The 13,660-nt window shown below is 47.1% G+C and overlaps 5 protein-coding genes across 5 annotated transcripts; 3 read left to right on the forward strand and 2 right to left on the reverse strand.

Moving 5' to 3' along the window:
- Positions 1-1,321: 1,321 nt before the first annotated feature.
- N7516_011504 (flavin-containing monooxygenase) lies at positions 1,322-3,091 on the reverse strand (the record flags this gene model as incomplete). Its single annotated transcript, XM_057224222.1, has 3 exons — positions 1,322-2,338; positions 2,390-2,790; positions 2,839-3,091. 3 exons carry the CDS (start codon positions 3,089-3,091, stop codon positions 1,322-1,324), a joined length of 1,671 nt encoding a protein of 556 aa, XP_057069362.1.
- Positions 3,092-3,702: 611 nt separating this feature from the next.
- N7516_011505 (epoxide hydrolase family protein) lies at positions 3,703-5,083 on the forward strand (the record flags this gene model as incomplete). The annotated part of the gene is made up of 3 exons (XM_057224223.1): positions 3,703-3,939; positions 4,002-4,862; positions 4,922-5,083. The coding sequence occupies 3 exons, from the start codon at positions 3,703-3,705 to the stop codon at positions 5,081-5,083; spliced, it is 1,260 nt and encodes a 419-aa protein (XP_057069363.1).
- A 186-nt stretch (positions 5,084-5,269) lies between these two features.
- On the reverse strand, positions 5,270-7,229 carry N7516_011506 (uncharacterized protein; the record flags this gene model as incomplete). Its single annotated transcript, XM_057224224.1, has 6 exons — positions 5,270-5,528; positions 5,603-5,661; positions 5,718-5,821; positions 5,869-6,204; positions 6,261-7,126; positions 7,177-7,229. The coding sequence occupies 6 exons, from the start codon at positions 7,227-7,229 to the stop codon at positions 5,270-5,272; spliced, it is 1,677 nt and encodes a 558-aa protein (XP_057069364.1).
- Positions 7,230-8,266: 1,037 nt separating this feature from the next.
- On the forward strand, positions 8,267-8,587 carry N7516_011507 (uncharacterized protein; the record flags this gene model as incomplete). The annotated part of the gene is made up of 1 exon (XM_057224225.1): positions 8,267-8,587. The coding sequence occupies one exon, from the start codon at positions 8,267-8,269 to the stop codon at positions 8,585-8,587; it is 321 nt and encodes a 106-aa protein (XP_057069365.1).
- Positions 8,588-9,383: 796 nt separating this feature from the next.
- On the forward strand, positions 9,384-10,786 carry N7516_011508 (zinc-binding alcohol dehydrogenase family protein; the record flags this gene model as incomplete). The annotated part of the gene is made up of 5 exons (XM_057224226.1): positions 9,384-9,534; positions 9,634-9,768; positions 9,826-10,035; positions 10,096-10,466; positions 10,527-10,786. 5 exons carry the CDS (start codon positions 9,384-9,386, stop codon positions 10,707-10,709), a joined length of 1,050 nt encoding a protein of 349 aa, XP_057069366.1. The 3' UTR covers positions 10,710-10,786.
- Positions 10,787-13,660: the final 2,874 nt, after the last annotated feature.

The following is a 13,660-nucleotide window of genomic DNA, read 5'->3' on the forward strand; positions in this document are numbered from 1 at the left end:
AGACACTAAGCTATATTGACCCAGTTTATGGCGGTGTTCTTTATGTAGCGCTTTAGTACTGGGACCTTGTCAATCGAATGCATGCCAAGACGAAGGTTGGCCGGTGATTGCCAGAAATTGAAACTAATGGGCATGGGCTGGACATCTCTACGGGCAATACATTTTCTCTTTCCAATCGCACACATCAAGATAAACAGGCGTTGTGTATGTCGCCTCAGGGTTAATGCAAATCGTATGTATATAACCAGTTCATCTGAAACTTAGGGTTGGTGGACGATTTGTCTGATACAAATCCTAGTATGTACCTTCTGTTACCTCTCTTCGCCCAATGGTATGTCTAAAAATCAGAAACAAATAACGCAGCGCCGCGCGGCAGGAGTAAGGGTCGCCAATTAGCGGGCGCATGGAAATACTATGCTTCTACCACTATCCCATTAACTGATTCGCATCTTCAGCAGTGGGAATACCATCCGCATTTGGTGCTTATTAACATGAGACTCTCATCATACAATACATATATCCTTGTGATAATCTCAGCATCGACATCGTCTCACATAAGTTTTGCTTCGATGTCCTGAGGACTCTCGCTGAATGGGGAAGCTCGACGTGATGCTTAGTCGGGATTGGTCCTGTAGATCTCACGAATTGGGTCATTTTTAGTGGACTTTGAAGTTGATAGATAGTCTTTTGATTATTACACAGATCAAAAGGTAAAGTTCAAGCATGAGTGAAAGCAGACTTTATTAACTTGCGTGAGAGCTTCTTGTACGGTAACGATGTATTGGAACAAATCAGAATTTTGGTCTACTAGGTTTATATGGGTTCTTAGTCAACTCGCTAGAGGACGAACACGAGCTAGCAAAAAAACTACATAGACCGAGGTTTTCATTAGATCAGGAGACCCAAACTCAGCAGGGCGGCGGTTCTCTGTTGAGGCGCCTTGTTTAATTATATCGATGTCATTCCTATTGCTCTAACTTCTTGGTTCCCTGGTCCGTCGTCTCCCTCCAATTAGAACCGCTATTAGTCTGTGACGTGTAGGAAGACTACCAGAAAGAAGCGAACAGAGATACACGCCGCGTCAAAAGCTTTCGCTACCTGGGTGATTTTGACGATCTAGACGTAATGAAATGAAGTTATTCCCAAGCAAATTGCGATATGAAATTCAATTTATAGAAAACCATACATGAACTGTCGATGGTAGCTGCGTTATTGGAATCATCTGTCGTCTTCCACTGTCACTTGACAATGAATTGATTGCTAGTGGTGTGCTGCCACGAGGGAAAGGTCCGCCTCTATTTCTCAGCTCTAAAGGTCCTCTCTATGAGATACACCAGAAGAGGCTACCAAGTTGCCAGCCAGTTTGGAGCGAAAACCAGGACGAAGCTTCATCGATAAGCTGCACCGCCTCTTGCACCCCCACGGCAGAGTATCCGATAAGACCAATTGCTGCAAAACAGCCCAGTACCAAATACCTTCTCCGTGATTGACCCGTTTGGCGCAGATCGAAGTCAGACCAACGGGGGAAAATTGTGCGTAGCCAGTACTTGTACATAGGATCAGGATATATGAAAGTGTTCTTCTTGCTAACCGGGTCCATCCACCAACTTTGGCAACCACTGTTGAAGACGAGATGTTGCAACTTGTCGTGAACCCAGGAAAGGTCTCGGTTCTGAGCTTCTCGCTTGACCATTATTGACTCGGCACCGCCGCGGAGCACAGGGCGAAGCAAACGGCATGAGTAGTTGATTTGACATTCGGAGTGGAAGATGACCGAGTGTTGACCAGTCGCTGCGTTGGGTCCATACAGAATGAAGAAGTTGGGGAAGCCAGTCACGACAGTACCTTTATATGCCTCAGCACCCCCTGATGCGTCCCACTGATCGTGAAGGTCCTTGCCACCGATGCCTTTGATTTTCATAGGAAACAACCATTTATGGGTTTGGAAACCAGTGGCATAGATGATTGCGTCCGCTGGGTGTTGCTTTCCCTCTTTAGTTTCCACGTAGTCTGGCCCAATCTTGATAATAGCATCCGTGGTGAGCATCATCTGTGGAGAATGAAGGCATTTCAAATAGGTGGCAGTGTTGACTCGACGCTTGCAACCGGGCTCATAGTCTGGCTTTAAAATATCTCTGTACTTAGCTGGCGCCTCACTCTCTATATAGGAGTAGGTAGCATCTCGGATCTTCTGGCGCATAGCTGCACCATCGCTGTTCATGTGAAATGAATAAAAAGTGCTCTCCAGCTGCCAAGCTAGGATGACACGGTAGAGTCGAGCGGCGAGCGGCAAGTACTTTAAAGCAAACTTGAATGGCTCAGAATAAGTGGGATTTCCCTATTTTGCAGTGATTAGAATCATAATGTGACTAATGTAAAGCTTACTTACTCGCTTTGTCCACCAATGAGAGCTCCGGACATGCTGGGTCACCTTGCCTTTGGGTCCGACTGACTTGACCAGCTCAGGAACAAATTGAGTAGCCGATGCACCGTTTCCCATAATGGTAATTTGCTTGCCATTGGGCTTAAAGTTATCATTCCACTCGGCGCTGTGGAACATCTCGCCCTTGAAAGAATCGGCTCCGTCGATAGAGGGGATGGCCGGGCGATCAAGTGTGCCAATTGCACTGACGACAACAGGAGATTCGCGAATGAAGATCTCGCCTGAGTTGGTATCCTCGAAAGTCACAACCCACAAGGAGCGAGTATCGTCCCAAGTCATGCTGGTACACATAGCATTGAATTGACAGTGAGGTAGAATGTTAAATCGCTCGGCGACGGAAAAGAAATCTCGTGGTATGTCAGCTAAGAGTTAACCACGAAGTAGATCTTTCTTACAAGCATGAAGCTCATCCCTGCCAGGAAACATCGTAGTCCAGTCATGCTTCAATGCAAAGCTGTACGAATAGAAGTGGCTCGGGATATCGCACGCACAAGCAGGGTACCGATTGTGCCACCATGTCCCACCGACATTATCTGATTTCTCATAGATAGTGAAGTTATCATGACCAAGAAGACGTTTCAATTGAACCGCCATTCCAAGGCCAGATATGCCTCCACCGATGATGATGACTTCTTTGGATCGACCCATGGCAGCAGACTCAAGAATTGTCCAGAATCGTCGGTTCACAAATTTCAATCAACTTGATAATTTTCCAAGAATTTCATCTACAGGAACAGGGCTGGTATTTAAATATAGCCATGTGCTTCTCAGTGGACACGATGCAAATGCAAAAATTCAGAGCGGCTGTACTTGCCACTTCCCCTTCCGACTTCCACTGGCCCTCATTTTTTTAGAATATAGCAGAATGTAGGCTTAGCTCATCTGGGGCCCAGATATTGTGCATGGTCTTGGTTTCTAGTATATGTCTTCGGCATTCGAGCTTCGGCACAGTAGTTTGGTTGCGGAGAAACCCCCGCATATCAGGAGATTGAGCGGCGCTTGCGCTTGCGATTGCACCCTCATGCGACCTCCCGCTTCGCCCCTTGACGACACAAGAGGCAAGTTTAAGACAACCATGACGATTGGCATAGATTATTTCTCTATAGCCCGCCCCACTGCGGTACATAACTCCAGAGAACCTCTTCGACTCCAGCATCTTAACAGGCTTTCAATTGTACGGACTCCATTAAAGGTACGATATCGGTGCGGCACTGCGACTATCACTACCAGTGTAACCAGAATACTCCGTCCTTTCCAGCATGATACTCCAATCGCCAATTCCCCTCGACCAGTTGAAATTCAATGTCCCAGTGCCTTACGAGCTGCACGTGGACCGGGAGCTATTGAAAATCACCAAGCAGAAGCTGGCTTTAGCTCGCTATCCCGAAGAGCAGTCTGATTTTAACGAAAACAATTGGGCCCAAGGCGCTAAGATCTCTCGCGTAAAACAGCTTGCGGAGCACTGGAAGAGCAAGTACGACTGGGATACACAAGAGGTAAGCAACGACCTTTGCAGTCTTTGTAGTGTCATTTTAACATCGATCTAATTCTTCCTCAGAAAATCCTGAACGATGCTTTCAACCACTTCATTGTGAAGCTTAATGTCCCGGGATATGGCACTCTTGTGCTTCACTATACTCACGCGCGTGCCTCCAGCAGCAAAGCAATCCCTCTCCTGTTCTCCCACGGCTGGCCAGGATCGTTTGTTGAGGCACGCCGGGTTGTTGAGCCACTGAGCAACCCAAAGGACGCCAATAACCCTGCTTTCCATGTTGTTGCCCCATCTATACCCGGCTTTGGGTTTTCCCCTGCGCCGACCAAATCTGGAGTTGGACCGAATGTTGTCGCGCGCGCCTACAAAATCCTGATGACAGAAGTCTTGGGCTATCCGAAGTTTGTCACGCAGGGAGGAGACTTCGGATCTTTTATCACCCGCTCTTTGGCCATACAATATCCGGATTTAGTCAGAGCTCAGCATCTGAACATGTTCCCAGTGCCTCCGCCAACCCTCTTTTCGGCTCCCGCCGCGTACATCCGCTGGTGCTTTTCGGCATTTACATACTCGGCATTTGAGCACAAGGCACTGCAGGTTCGGTGGAACTTTGAGCAAGATCAGAGTGGCTATCTCGAGCAACAAAAAACCAGGCCTCAAACTCTGGGCTTTGCTCTCGGTGACTCGCCTGTCGGATTGCTTGCCTGGTTTGTGGAGAAGATTCACGATTGGGCCGATGTGTACGATGCGTTCAGTGACGATGACATCATCACGCTTGTCATGATGCACTGGGTACAGGGCGCCACTCCTGCTCTGCGCTTCTACCGGGAGGCGTTTGGCCGTGGCATGCACGAGGCTGAAAAGACGTTCGAGACGTATGTGTCTGCTCCTACTGGCGTGAGCATGTATGCAAAGGAGCAACTCCACGTAAGAAAGTCCCAAGTCCATCGAATTGTTTTCAAGGTATCCTAACACAGTTGTGACAGTGCCCCCGGGACTGGGCAAATCAGGCTGCTAACATACAATTTTGGCGGGAGTACGAGGAGGGTGGTCATTTCTCGTCCCTGGAGCGCCCTGATTTGTTCGTGAAAGATGTTCAAGAGTTCTTCTCGTCAAAGGCTGTTCTCAATTCGTGGGTTCGCACTTGAGGCTGTGATTACTGGGAGGAACTATATTCGAACTCGAAATACCACAGTCGCTTGAATGGGATGGAAAATGGACGTTCAATCGCAGAGTAAGGGGATTCGCATTTTGAGGGTTCGAATAGATGTAGAAGCCCACCACTGGCAAAATGACATTAACTTACATAGGTTATTGTTCCAATCCATGCTGTATCACACAAAACCCCAAAGCATTCTTAGCTCAGCGGCCCGATCCGAGGTCTTCCAGCCCGTCTCACGCTCAATTCTAGCTAGATGTTTTAATAGTAGGATTTTTTCAGAACAGAACTCATCTGAATCATGATTTTCAGCGACCGACGGTCCATCACCTGGGGACAAGGACAGAGTATCCCGGACCGATGGGAAGGCTACGGAACTTCCTAATACTGTCCCGGCGATGAACAACGGTTGAAGTTGATTAACCCAGTTGGCACTTGACATCGGAGAAGTATTAGCCTGGTTCTTTTGCCTACTACAAAGCTCTAGGAAGATTGCTGCTCAACATACTGAGATGGGTTTGAAATCGAGATTCCGACTAGTTCCCGTGCGTGCCAGATAATATTACCCTGAGACCTAGTGAGCTAAAAGAATCAATGGATTTCAAGAGCAGAACTGAACTCACGATTTCTTGTTGGGATGATGTATGTAGATTTTCCGGTCCCTGCGTAACGAGGCCGGTCTGTAGAAGCAGCATACAGCCTGAATGGTAGAATGTATTGCCGCAGTCTAGAAAGTCAGCCACGTTTTCATTGTTCAATGAGGAAATATCTTACTTGGAGCAGATCTTATATATAGCGCTTCTGGAAAAACCTTTGTGGGAGCGAAATCTCTTAGCAGCGGACAGACCTCTGATGGTCGCAGCTGGTACCACTTTTGCATTTCGTCCCAAAAGGTGCAAAGGGAGGCTTTTAATCCAGCTGTCCTCGTTTCTATTCTAGATTGTTGGGAAGTTGAGAGAATATTCACAATCTTAGCGAAGATTAAGTTCGCAAGATTGCAATAATCATCCAAGTCTCCGTTGGCCAGAACATAATCAATACACATATTGTCTACCCAAGACTCTGTTGGGATTAACGTCGCTTTGCCGCTATTGAAGGCTGCCCACACATCTTTTACGTTCGTAATCAGCCATGGGCTCATGTTTGCAGTTCATGAGTTTACTCACCAATTCGAGCAAAGGCCCAGAAGCTCGCCTTCACTATGCCTTCGCTAGACCCATTCCATCTTTGGGCCCGCAGAAATCCCGCACAGCCTTTCAAGTGCCGTCTCCATTCTTCGACTCGCGAGGCCATCATTTCGTAAACGCAGAGAAGAGTACAAGTAGCCAAAATGGACGTGTCGGCTTGAACGGGGTCTTGGCCAAGGAGCAACTGAATGGTAAACTGGTAAAGCTCTAATGTCACGGGCTTTTGTCGCATATGAAAATAATCTAGTTGGCGGGAGGCGAGTGATAGCGCAGCAGCGACAAATGAGGATGACTTCATCATCTCGTGAATGCTTTTCACGGTGAAGTGCATTTGGGAGTCAGTTGTCTCGCACCAGGTACCTGTCTCCTGTATAAAAGCGGAAATAAGTTGAAATTTTTCCCCAGTTGTGACTGGAAATTGTGGCACTGGCTGCGGGGTTGCGTCCTTTGATCTTGCCTGGCCTAGCAAGAAAGGGTATAGATGAGTTTGTGTATTCGTCGCCGTAGGCCCGGACACTGAATGAAACCGCCGGGACTGAATGAGCGGAGGTAGATCATGGTTACCGCTTGGGCTTGCTGGTATGTCTGAAGCTGGCAGGTTTCGCTGCGTAAAAAGATCGGCAATGCTCAATTCTCCAGGAATCGGCTGTGATGGTGAGTGAGAGACATGGCTAGGTGAAGATTCATCTTGAGCTGGAAGGTGAGGCCCGCAGGAAGGGTTATCAGGTGTCGAGTATCCATCGATGATGACGTTGGTCTCATCAACGAATTGCCGATGCCGACTCGACCTCCTCCCTCGCCCTTCTTCTACTTCATACAATGCAGCCGCTTCACGACGTGACAAACTAATTGTACGTGAGGGATGGAACGACGCCTTAAGTCCCCATCGACAGACTTGGCCTCGCACTTCACAACTACGGCATCGTGGTCGTGCCTCATCGCCTGCATGGTATCAGCCCTTGCCACACCTTAACAAAATAAAAATCGATCGGACTTGCATTTGCGACGGCGGCTGCGACACTGAATGCTAAATCCCCTCGTCAATACTTGGTCTCTAAAGAAGCAGGCCAAAAAGCTCACCAGCCGGTTCTAGTCCTTTTCCGGACTGGGCGATAACTCGCAACTATCTCATCTCCACTATCCGGGGAAGATTCCATGGCACAAGCTTACAGTTGAAAAGCAGGAGATGTGGAACGTAGGATATGTCGATGCGCAGGCGACGAGAAACTAAGGGCCGGGGCAGTCACCGCCCGCTCGGACGAGGGAAAGTAGAAGCGCCGTGTACCTTACATAAGCACCACAGTGTGATGACGTAAAGCTTCCCTATGTTCCCACTTTCGCTGAAACAGGAAGAAGATTGCTTAGAGTAAGAAGTATTTGGCCGAAAAGCGGCGAAGGCTCGATTTGTCAATGAGACACGGAATAAGAAAGTCTGCCATATGGGCTATTGATGCTGATGCTTAATCCTATGATCATTGCGAATGATTGATGCACATGTACGTAATAAGTGAAAAGATGTACATATGTAGAGGAGACGATTTCAGCGAGAGTAAACTGTAAGCCTAACGTGGTTGTAGTCGCTCTCTCTCGACTCGGCACATAGAAATGCCTTACGTTCACATCCACCACAATCAAACGACTGTTCGATTCTAGAGCCTCAACAAAATGACATTGACACCCGTTCCGTCTATGAAAAAGGCAATTCCAGCCATCCAAGCCCTGAAACTCCCTCCCCGACTAGTACGGGGTCAGTCATTGTGGTAATCATCCGATGCACAGAGGAGCTCGGAGCCTGGGGATTGTTCCGCGTCCTACATTTGAAATGGGATCGCAAAAACTGCGAACTACAGAATGTGCCTCGAGTTCTATCTCCTCCCATGCTAGGTAAAGAAGCCGAAAGCAAGAAGCAAAGGGAGTACCAGGCTACCTTCATATAGTTCAAATCTTAGCGATGATCGACAGGGCCCTTCACCGCAGTTAGGGTTATGGTAGCTTCCCCCGGAAGTGCCGAGCGACCATTCCCCCAGAGAACCGAGGAGCTTTCGGGCAAGCCTCTCAATATCTTTAATGGCTCTAATAGCGATACTTGTAAGGCCCTCGCCTACCGGCTCGCCGTCGATGCCCAAGCACATGGATTCAACGCGAGGAGAGTGGATTCTTTCGCTATCGCTAAAGACGCGTTGCCCAAGGACCAGCCCATTGTCATCGTCACCTCTTCTTACAAAGGCCAGGTTCCGGACGATGCAGCTCATTTCATGAGTTGGCTCCAAAGTTTGGCCGGAAAAGAGGCGGCAGGGTTGGCCTAGTCGGTCTTCGGTGTTGGAAATCGAGATTAGGGACGGACATTTCACAGAAAGTCAAGAAATAGCCAGAAAGCGGTGAAGTAGATTCTTAAGACTAAAGACTGAGTGACAGAGTCTGAGAGGTTAGCTCTTGCCTCTCAATAGTAGGTCTCTGCCTGCATTGAACTAACGGAAAATGACGTTGCAAGGTTTCACGTCCCGACCGTTCACTGAGAATTAGAGCTCCAGGGGACTTGGAAATTACTCTTTTACTAAGGCCAGTTAATGCATTGTGTCCTAGTGCCTTAGTACACACTGGATGTCCGCATAACAGCCGAACTACATTCCTTCAGCGATTTATTCATCAGAGCTGATACGCGACGCCCTAAAGTTCAGCCGGAGGCAAAACCTACTTGATTCAGAAGCCCCACGGGGCCAAACAAGTCCATGGCTATGCCTGCTTTCAAAAGTTGGTAACAGTGCAATCGCCATCAAAAGCCCTTCTACCTGCCCCGCGGGTACATCTTTGCCATGCCACAAACGGTACAATCGCCACCACGTGCGCTTCCACCTGCTCTCGGATATTTTCAAAGGGTCCCCACCTGGCACTTTCCCTGCCATCCCTTTGCTTACAAATTATAGCTTACAAATTGTCGACGAACTTAGAAGCAGCTCCCTTGTGTCGATGACATCGAACATACCTCAAGAGTGACAATATTTAAGGCGACTCGGTGCTCATTCTACAACTCTGGCCCTTACCGGAATTACAACGAATCACAACTGACAGATTAGGTTCAAGCAGAGCTTTAATACACCCACAATGGCCATTGACTCCAAGATGACAGCCTTGGTTAACCGCGGATCTGCCGAGCAGTCCCCGCGCTTGTCCAAAGAAGAGATCGACCTTCCAGTTCCTGTTGGTCATCAAATCCTCGTGAAGATTTCTCACGTTGCGCAGAATCCGACTGATGGTAAGTAGTGAAGTCTTGTTCCATGCTTTTAACTAAAAGTCATTTCGCATGATATCGTTATAGCATCGTCAATCCATCTTCAAAGCTGACTATATACAGTCCAGAGCCTTGATGGTAATGCGTTTGGAGATGGTGCTGTGCTCGGCTGTGACTTCGTAGGGGAATGTGTTGAGCTCGGCAGCTCCGTCAGACGTTATAAGAAAGGCGATATTCTTGCGGGGTTGATCTGGGGTGGTAAGTTAACTGCTGTGCGATTAATGCCCAGACATGTTGACATATCTATTATCCTAGGCGAGATTAAGGGTCTGGGTGCTTACAGCCAATATACCTTGGCAGATGAGAGAATCTCGTTTCCGCTATCGTCAACTGTCTCTCCAGAACACGCAAGTACTGTTCCTTTGGCAGCAGCAACCGCTTGGTTGGCCTTGTTCTCCAAGGGCTCTCTGGCTATTGATCGGGAGCAAGACAAAGGCAGTAGCGTTTTGGTTTGGGGTGGTAGTTGTAAGTCACGTCGAACCCTAGATCATCAACCTCCAGTGATTTTATTACTCATTATAATAGCCAGTGTTGGGTTGTACGCCATCCAGGTGGCTTCTATGTATGGCATGAAAGTTATCACTACTTGCAGCCCAAAGCATGCAGATCTAGCGCGCTCGTATGGTGCTCGTCATGTCTTCGACTATAAGGATGAAGAAGTGGTTGGCAAGATCAAAGGTGTGGCTCCTACACTCAGATACGCCTTTGATACCATCGGCAATACTACCTCTTCGCCTACTGCCTCGCAGGCCCTGCAAGATGGGATCGGCAACGTGTGTACTGTACGACCAGGCAAGGCGAACACTGAGAATGTGGCCCCAGGAGCTCACGTCACGGATGTGTTGGTGTGGACTGCATTCCTAAAGGACCATGCATATGGAACGTTCAAGTGGCCAGTAAGCCGTAAAACTATTGGTATATAAAGTTTCTGGTGAGCTAATGTGTCGTCTTCTTAGGCCTCCAAAGAGGACCATGAGTTGTCATCGGAGTTGTTCGAGAAGCTTCCTGCTTGGTTGGAGAAAGGAATCCTCAAGCCCAGTCATCCCAAATCTTACCAAAGCCTGGGATCAGTGCCTAAGGGATTTCAAGAGTATAGAGATGGGAAGATCTCGGCGTACAAGATTGTTTATACACTCTAGAACGTGCAGCACCCCGAGGCCAGTAAGTGGATTAACGCGCTTTTGAAACTGGGTGCTGCATGCGCGGGATATTGAGCTCAAAGAAGTATTGTTGGTTGTCCAAATCTAGAATACGTTAAGTTATCCCAGGAAGCGTGTTCACGAATAGTAAAGAATAGAACTGTAACATATGCGAGACTTTTGCACCGAGCAAAGCTAATCCGTCAAGGAATGATTGTTTTAACCTGTATTCGGATAACCTGGCCAAAGCAGTTAGTCCAAACAAGTGGCGCATCCACCAAACAGGTATTGGTCAGGTGCCTGTGTCCATCCTCCAAGCACTGGCCGCCGAAACTCCGACTCAAGAGTGGCATGATGCGGCACACGACAAGCTTAAATCCTGGGAGGTCGAATACCTGGACGTGATGAGAAAAATTTCCGAAACTCTTCGTAAAGACCCGCCGGCCTCCAATTATCGACCCTCGCACTGGAAACTAGATCCGAATACACACAATACACAATCCCGTGCTCGCTGCCAACCAGGCATCCGTCGACCGAAGGCGGCGGCAATAAAGAATCGCATTCGCCATCCATCGCAACAGTGGCGCGCAGCCGGTCAAGGTACTATCTCAACAACCACGTTCTTTTTGTATTTTATTACTATGCCGATAGTAATCGATAAGCATTTTAGGCAGTTTATATTAATTTTAAGTTTATCGAACAGCTTAATTACTACGGTAACGAATATTACAACGCTGAACTTGAATACATATATATATATATCTCAATTATAAACTTATTAAATTCCCCGAAACTTCCATCTATACTAGATTATATATGAAATATATTGAGTTTAAAGGAAAAGCCCCTATAGAACCCTATTGTTGAGATATCGAGTTGTAATTTATCCAATTTACTATGTGTTTTGGAGATGGCCACTCGCTTACAATAACCACTCGCTTACCGAATACGTTAACTAGTTGTTTCTCAATGTAACGTCAATCGCTCCGCCGGCAGCTGGTATCGCTAACTACAGTGTATTACATAGCTTAATCGCAGGGGAAGTGGCATTTTCCACGCTATCCACCCAGCGAAGGGGTTTAGGACCAGTTCAAGATGGCGAAGAAGGGTTGGTTCTATAAACCTATATTCCGGCTCCTTTCACTTGTCTTTCCTCTTATGGCCTCAAGAGCTTGCGAGGGAAGCATAGAATCTGTTGTTGTTCAGAGGTATGGATTGACTTCTTATTTCAGAGTGATACATGTGCCTATATATACAACAATGAGCCAAGTTGATTGGAAATCAACTTGGTCGTCTGTATAGGCACTTCGGAGCTAATTCCGACGGTGCGGCTTGGTTCCTGATCTGCACCAGCCTCATATCACAACAGAATCCAAACTTGTTGTAAGGATCAAACTTGGTCTTGATAGTCCGGAGCTTCTCAAGGCGATCAACGTCACGGCCATAGAGTTGGTCCGTCTCCAATTCCTTGTAAAGCTCACTGTGGACAGGCTGGCAGACGCTATCTTGGAGGCTCTGAATCCATCTTCAAGGCAGAAAGCGCACGAAATCAGCGAAATAATTCAACGCGAATCAGGTGTTGAAAACGCTATCTCCAGTTTCCACGGAAAATTTGCCTTATGAGCGAATGAGGTGCACTCTATGCCTGTCTCGTGCGGCTGTGTGGTGGGTGAAGGGTCCCAAGCTCGCCTTGAGCGCCTTTGCAATGACTGTGTTAGTCGAAGCTGGATTACTCGATCCACGTAATATCAAAGCATTCATTTGAGTTGCGATAAGCACTTGATTCGATAACAGCCCCTGCTCTTGCACCTGACCCAGCAAATAAAGAGAGAGAACTTCCGGTCTGGACACGTGCTCTCTCATATAAATAATCGTGACAGTCGTCCACAAATAGGTGTCGAAGCAGGTAATCTATGTCCTTTCCGTTGACAAGGAACCGCTCTCTAGGCTTTGTAGGGAGTTTGTATTTCACTGTCAGGGCAGTTCTAATATACTTTTGTTTTTCTTATTAGCAGCTAGCTCCAGAGAAGGACAGTTGTTACCTTATACGTTAAGAACGTCCTGCTTAACCTTATCGGAAAGGGGTCGAGAAGTATCTCGCTCCTACCGTAACGTAAAGCTAGTTAATATATTATAAACCGACTTTTAAGCCGGGATATATTTACGCGATATAATATAAAACTCTACGAAAAGTTTCAAAAGTTAAGGAGTCGGGATAGGCAAGTTAGGAAAATTCGAATCTATAGACTCGTTATAGGAAAGCCTCTATCTACTAATAATTAGGAACTAAGATCGGTAAGATACGAGTCAAACTTATAGAGCCTAGGTAACAACTATATAATCGTATTTTTCTAACGTAGTAGGCGCTAGCTTACGGTAGTAGATAGTATTATCCTTATCTTCCTTCTCGTTTTAATATTCACGTATAAAACCACGTAGTACGGCACGTACAATACGCTCCTAGAGGGCTTTCTAGAGATTGTTTTCGGAGAATATATTTTAGATAGGAAAGAAATTTAAAGAAAATCGTGGTAGAGTAAGAGAAGGGCCTCGGGGCTTTGTATTTATATCTTTTTCTTAGGACTGGCATAGGTTTAGAGTGAGTTAGCATTTATCACCTTAAGGGTGAGAATTGTCACTCCGTTCTCACCTCTCTCACCCCAGTCTCGAGACTTCTCACCCATATCACCCGCACTCACCCTAGAGTATCACTTAGGTACTAAGGGCACATTGACTATTGACTGTGCAGAATATGTGGCTTGAGTACGGCTGAGCGGACGGGAAGCCCTATTTTCCACACCCTATGGTCGTATGTATTGGGTTACTGTTGCATAAGAATTATAGAGTATAAGTCATTTAGAATCCATTGGAAGTTTTAGGGTGAGAAAGGTGTGTGAGAAAGGTGTGTGCGCGACGGATAGTAAGAATCCGGGTGAGAATCATCCAAGTCG

This window comes from Penicillium verrucosum (assembly GCF_028828655.1).
Source record: "Penicillium verrucosum strain IBT 35672 chromosome Unknown utg000005l_segment0_segment0, whole genome shotgun sequence".
Lineage (NCBI taxonomy): Eukaryota > Fungi > Ascomycota > Eurotiomycetes > Eurotiales > Aspergillaceae > Penicillium > Penicillium verrucosum.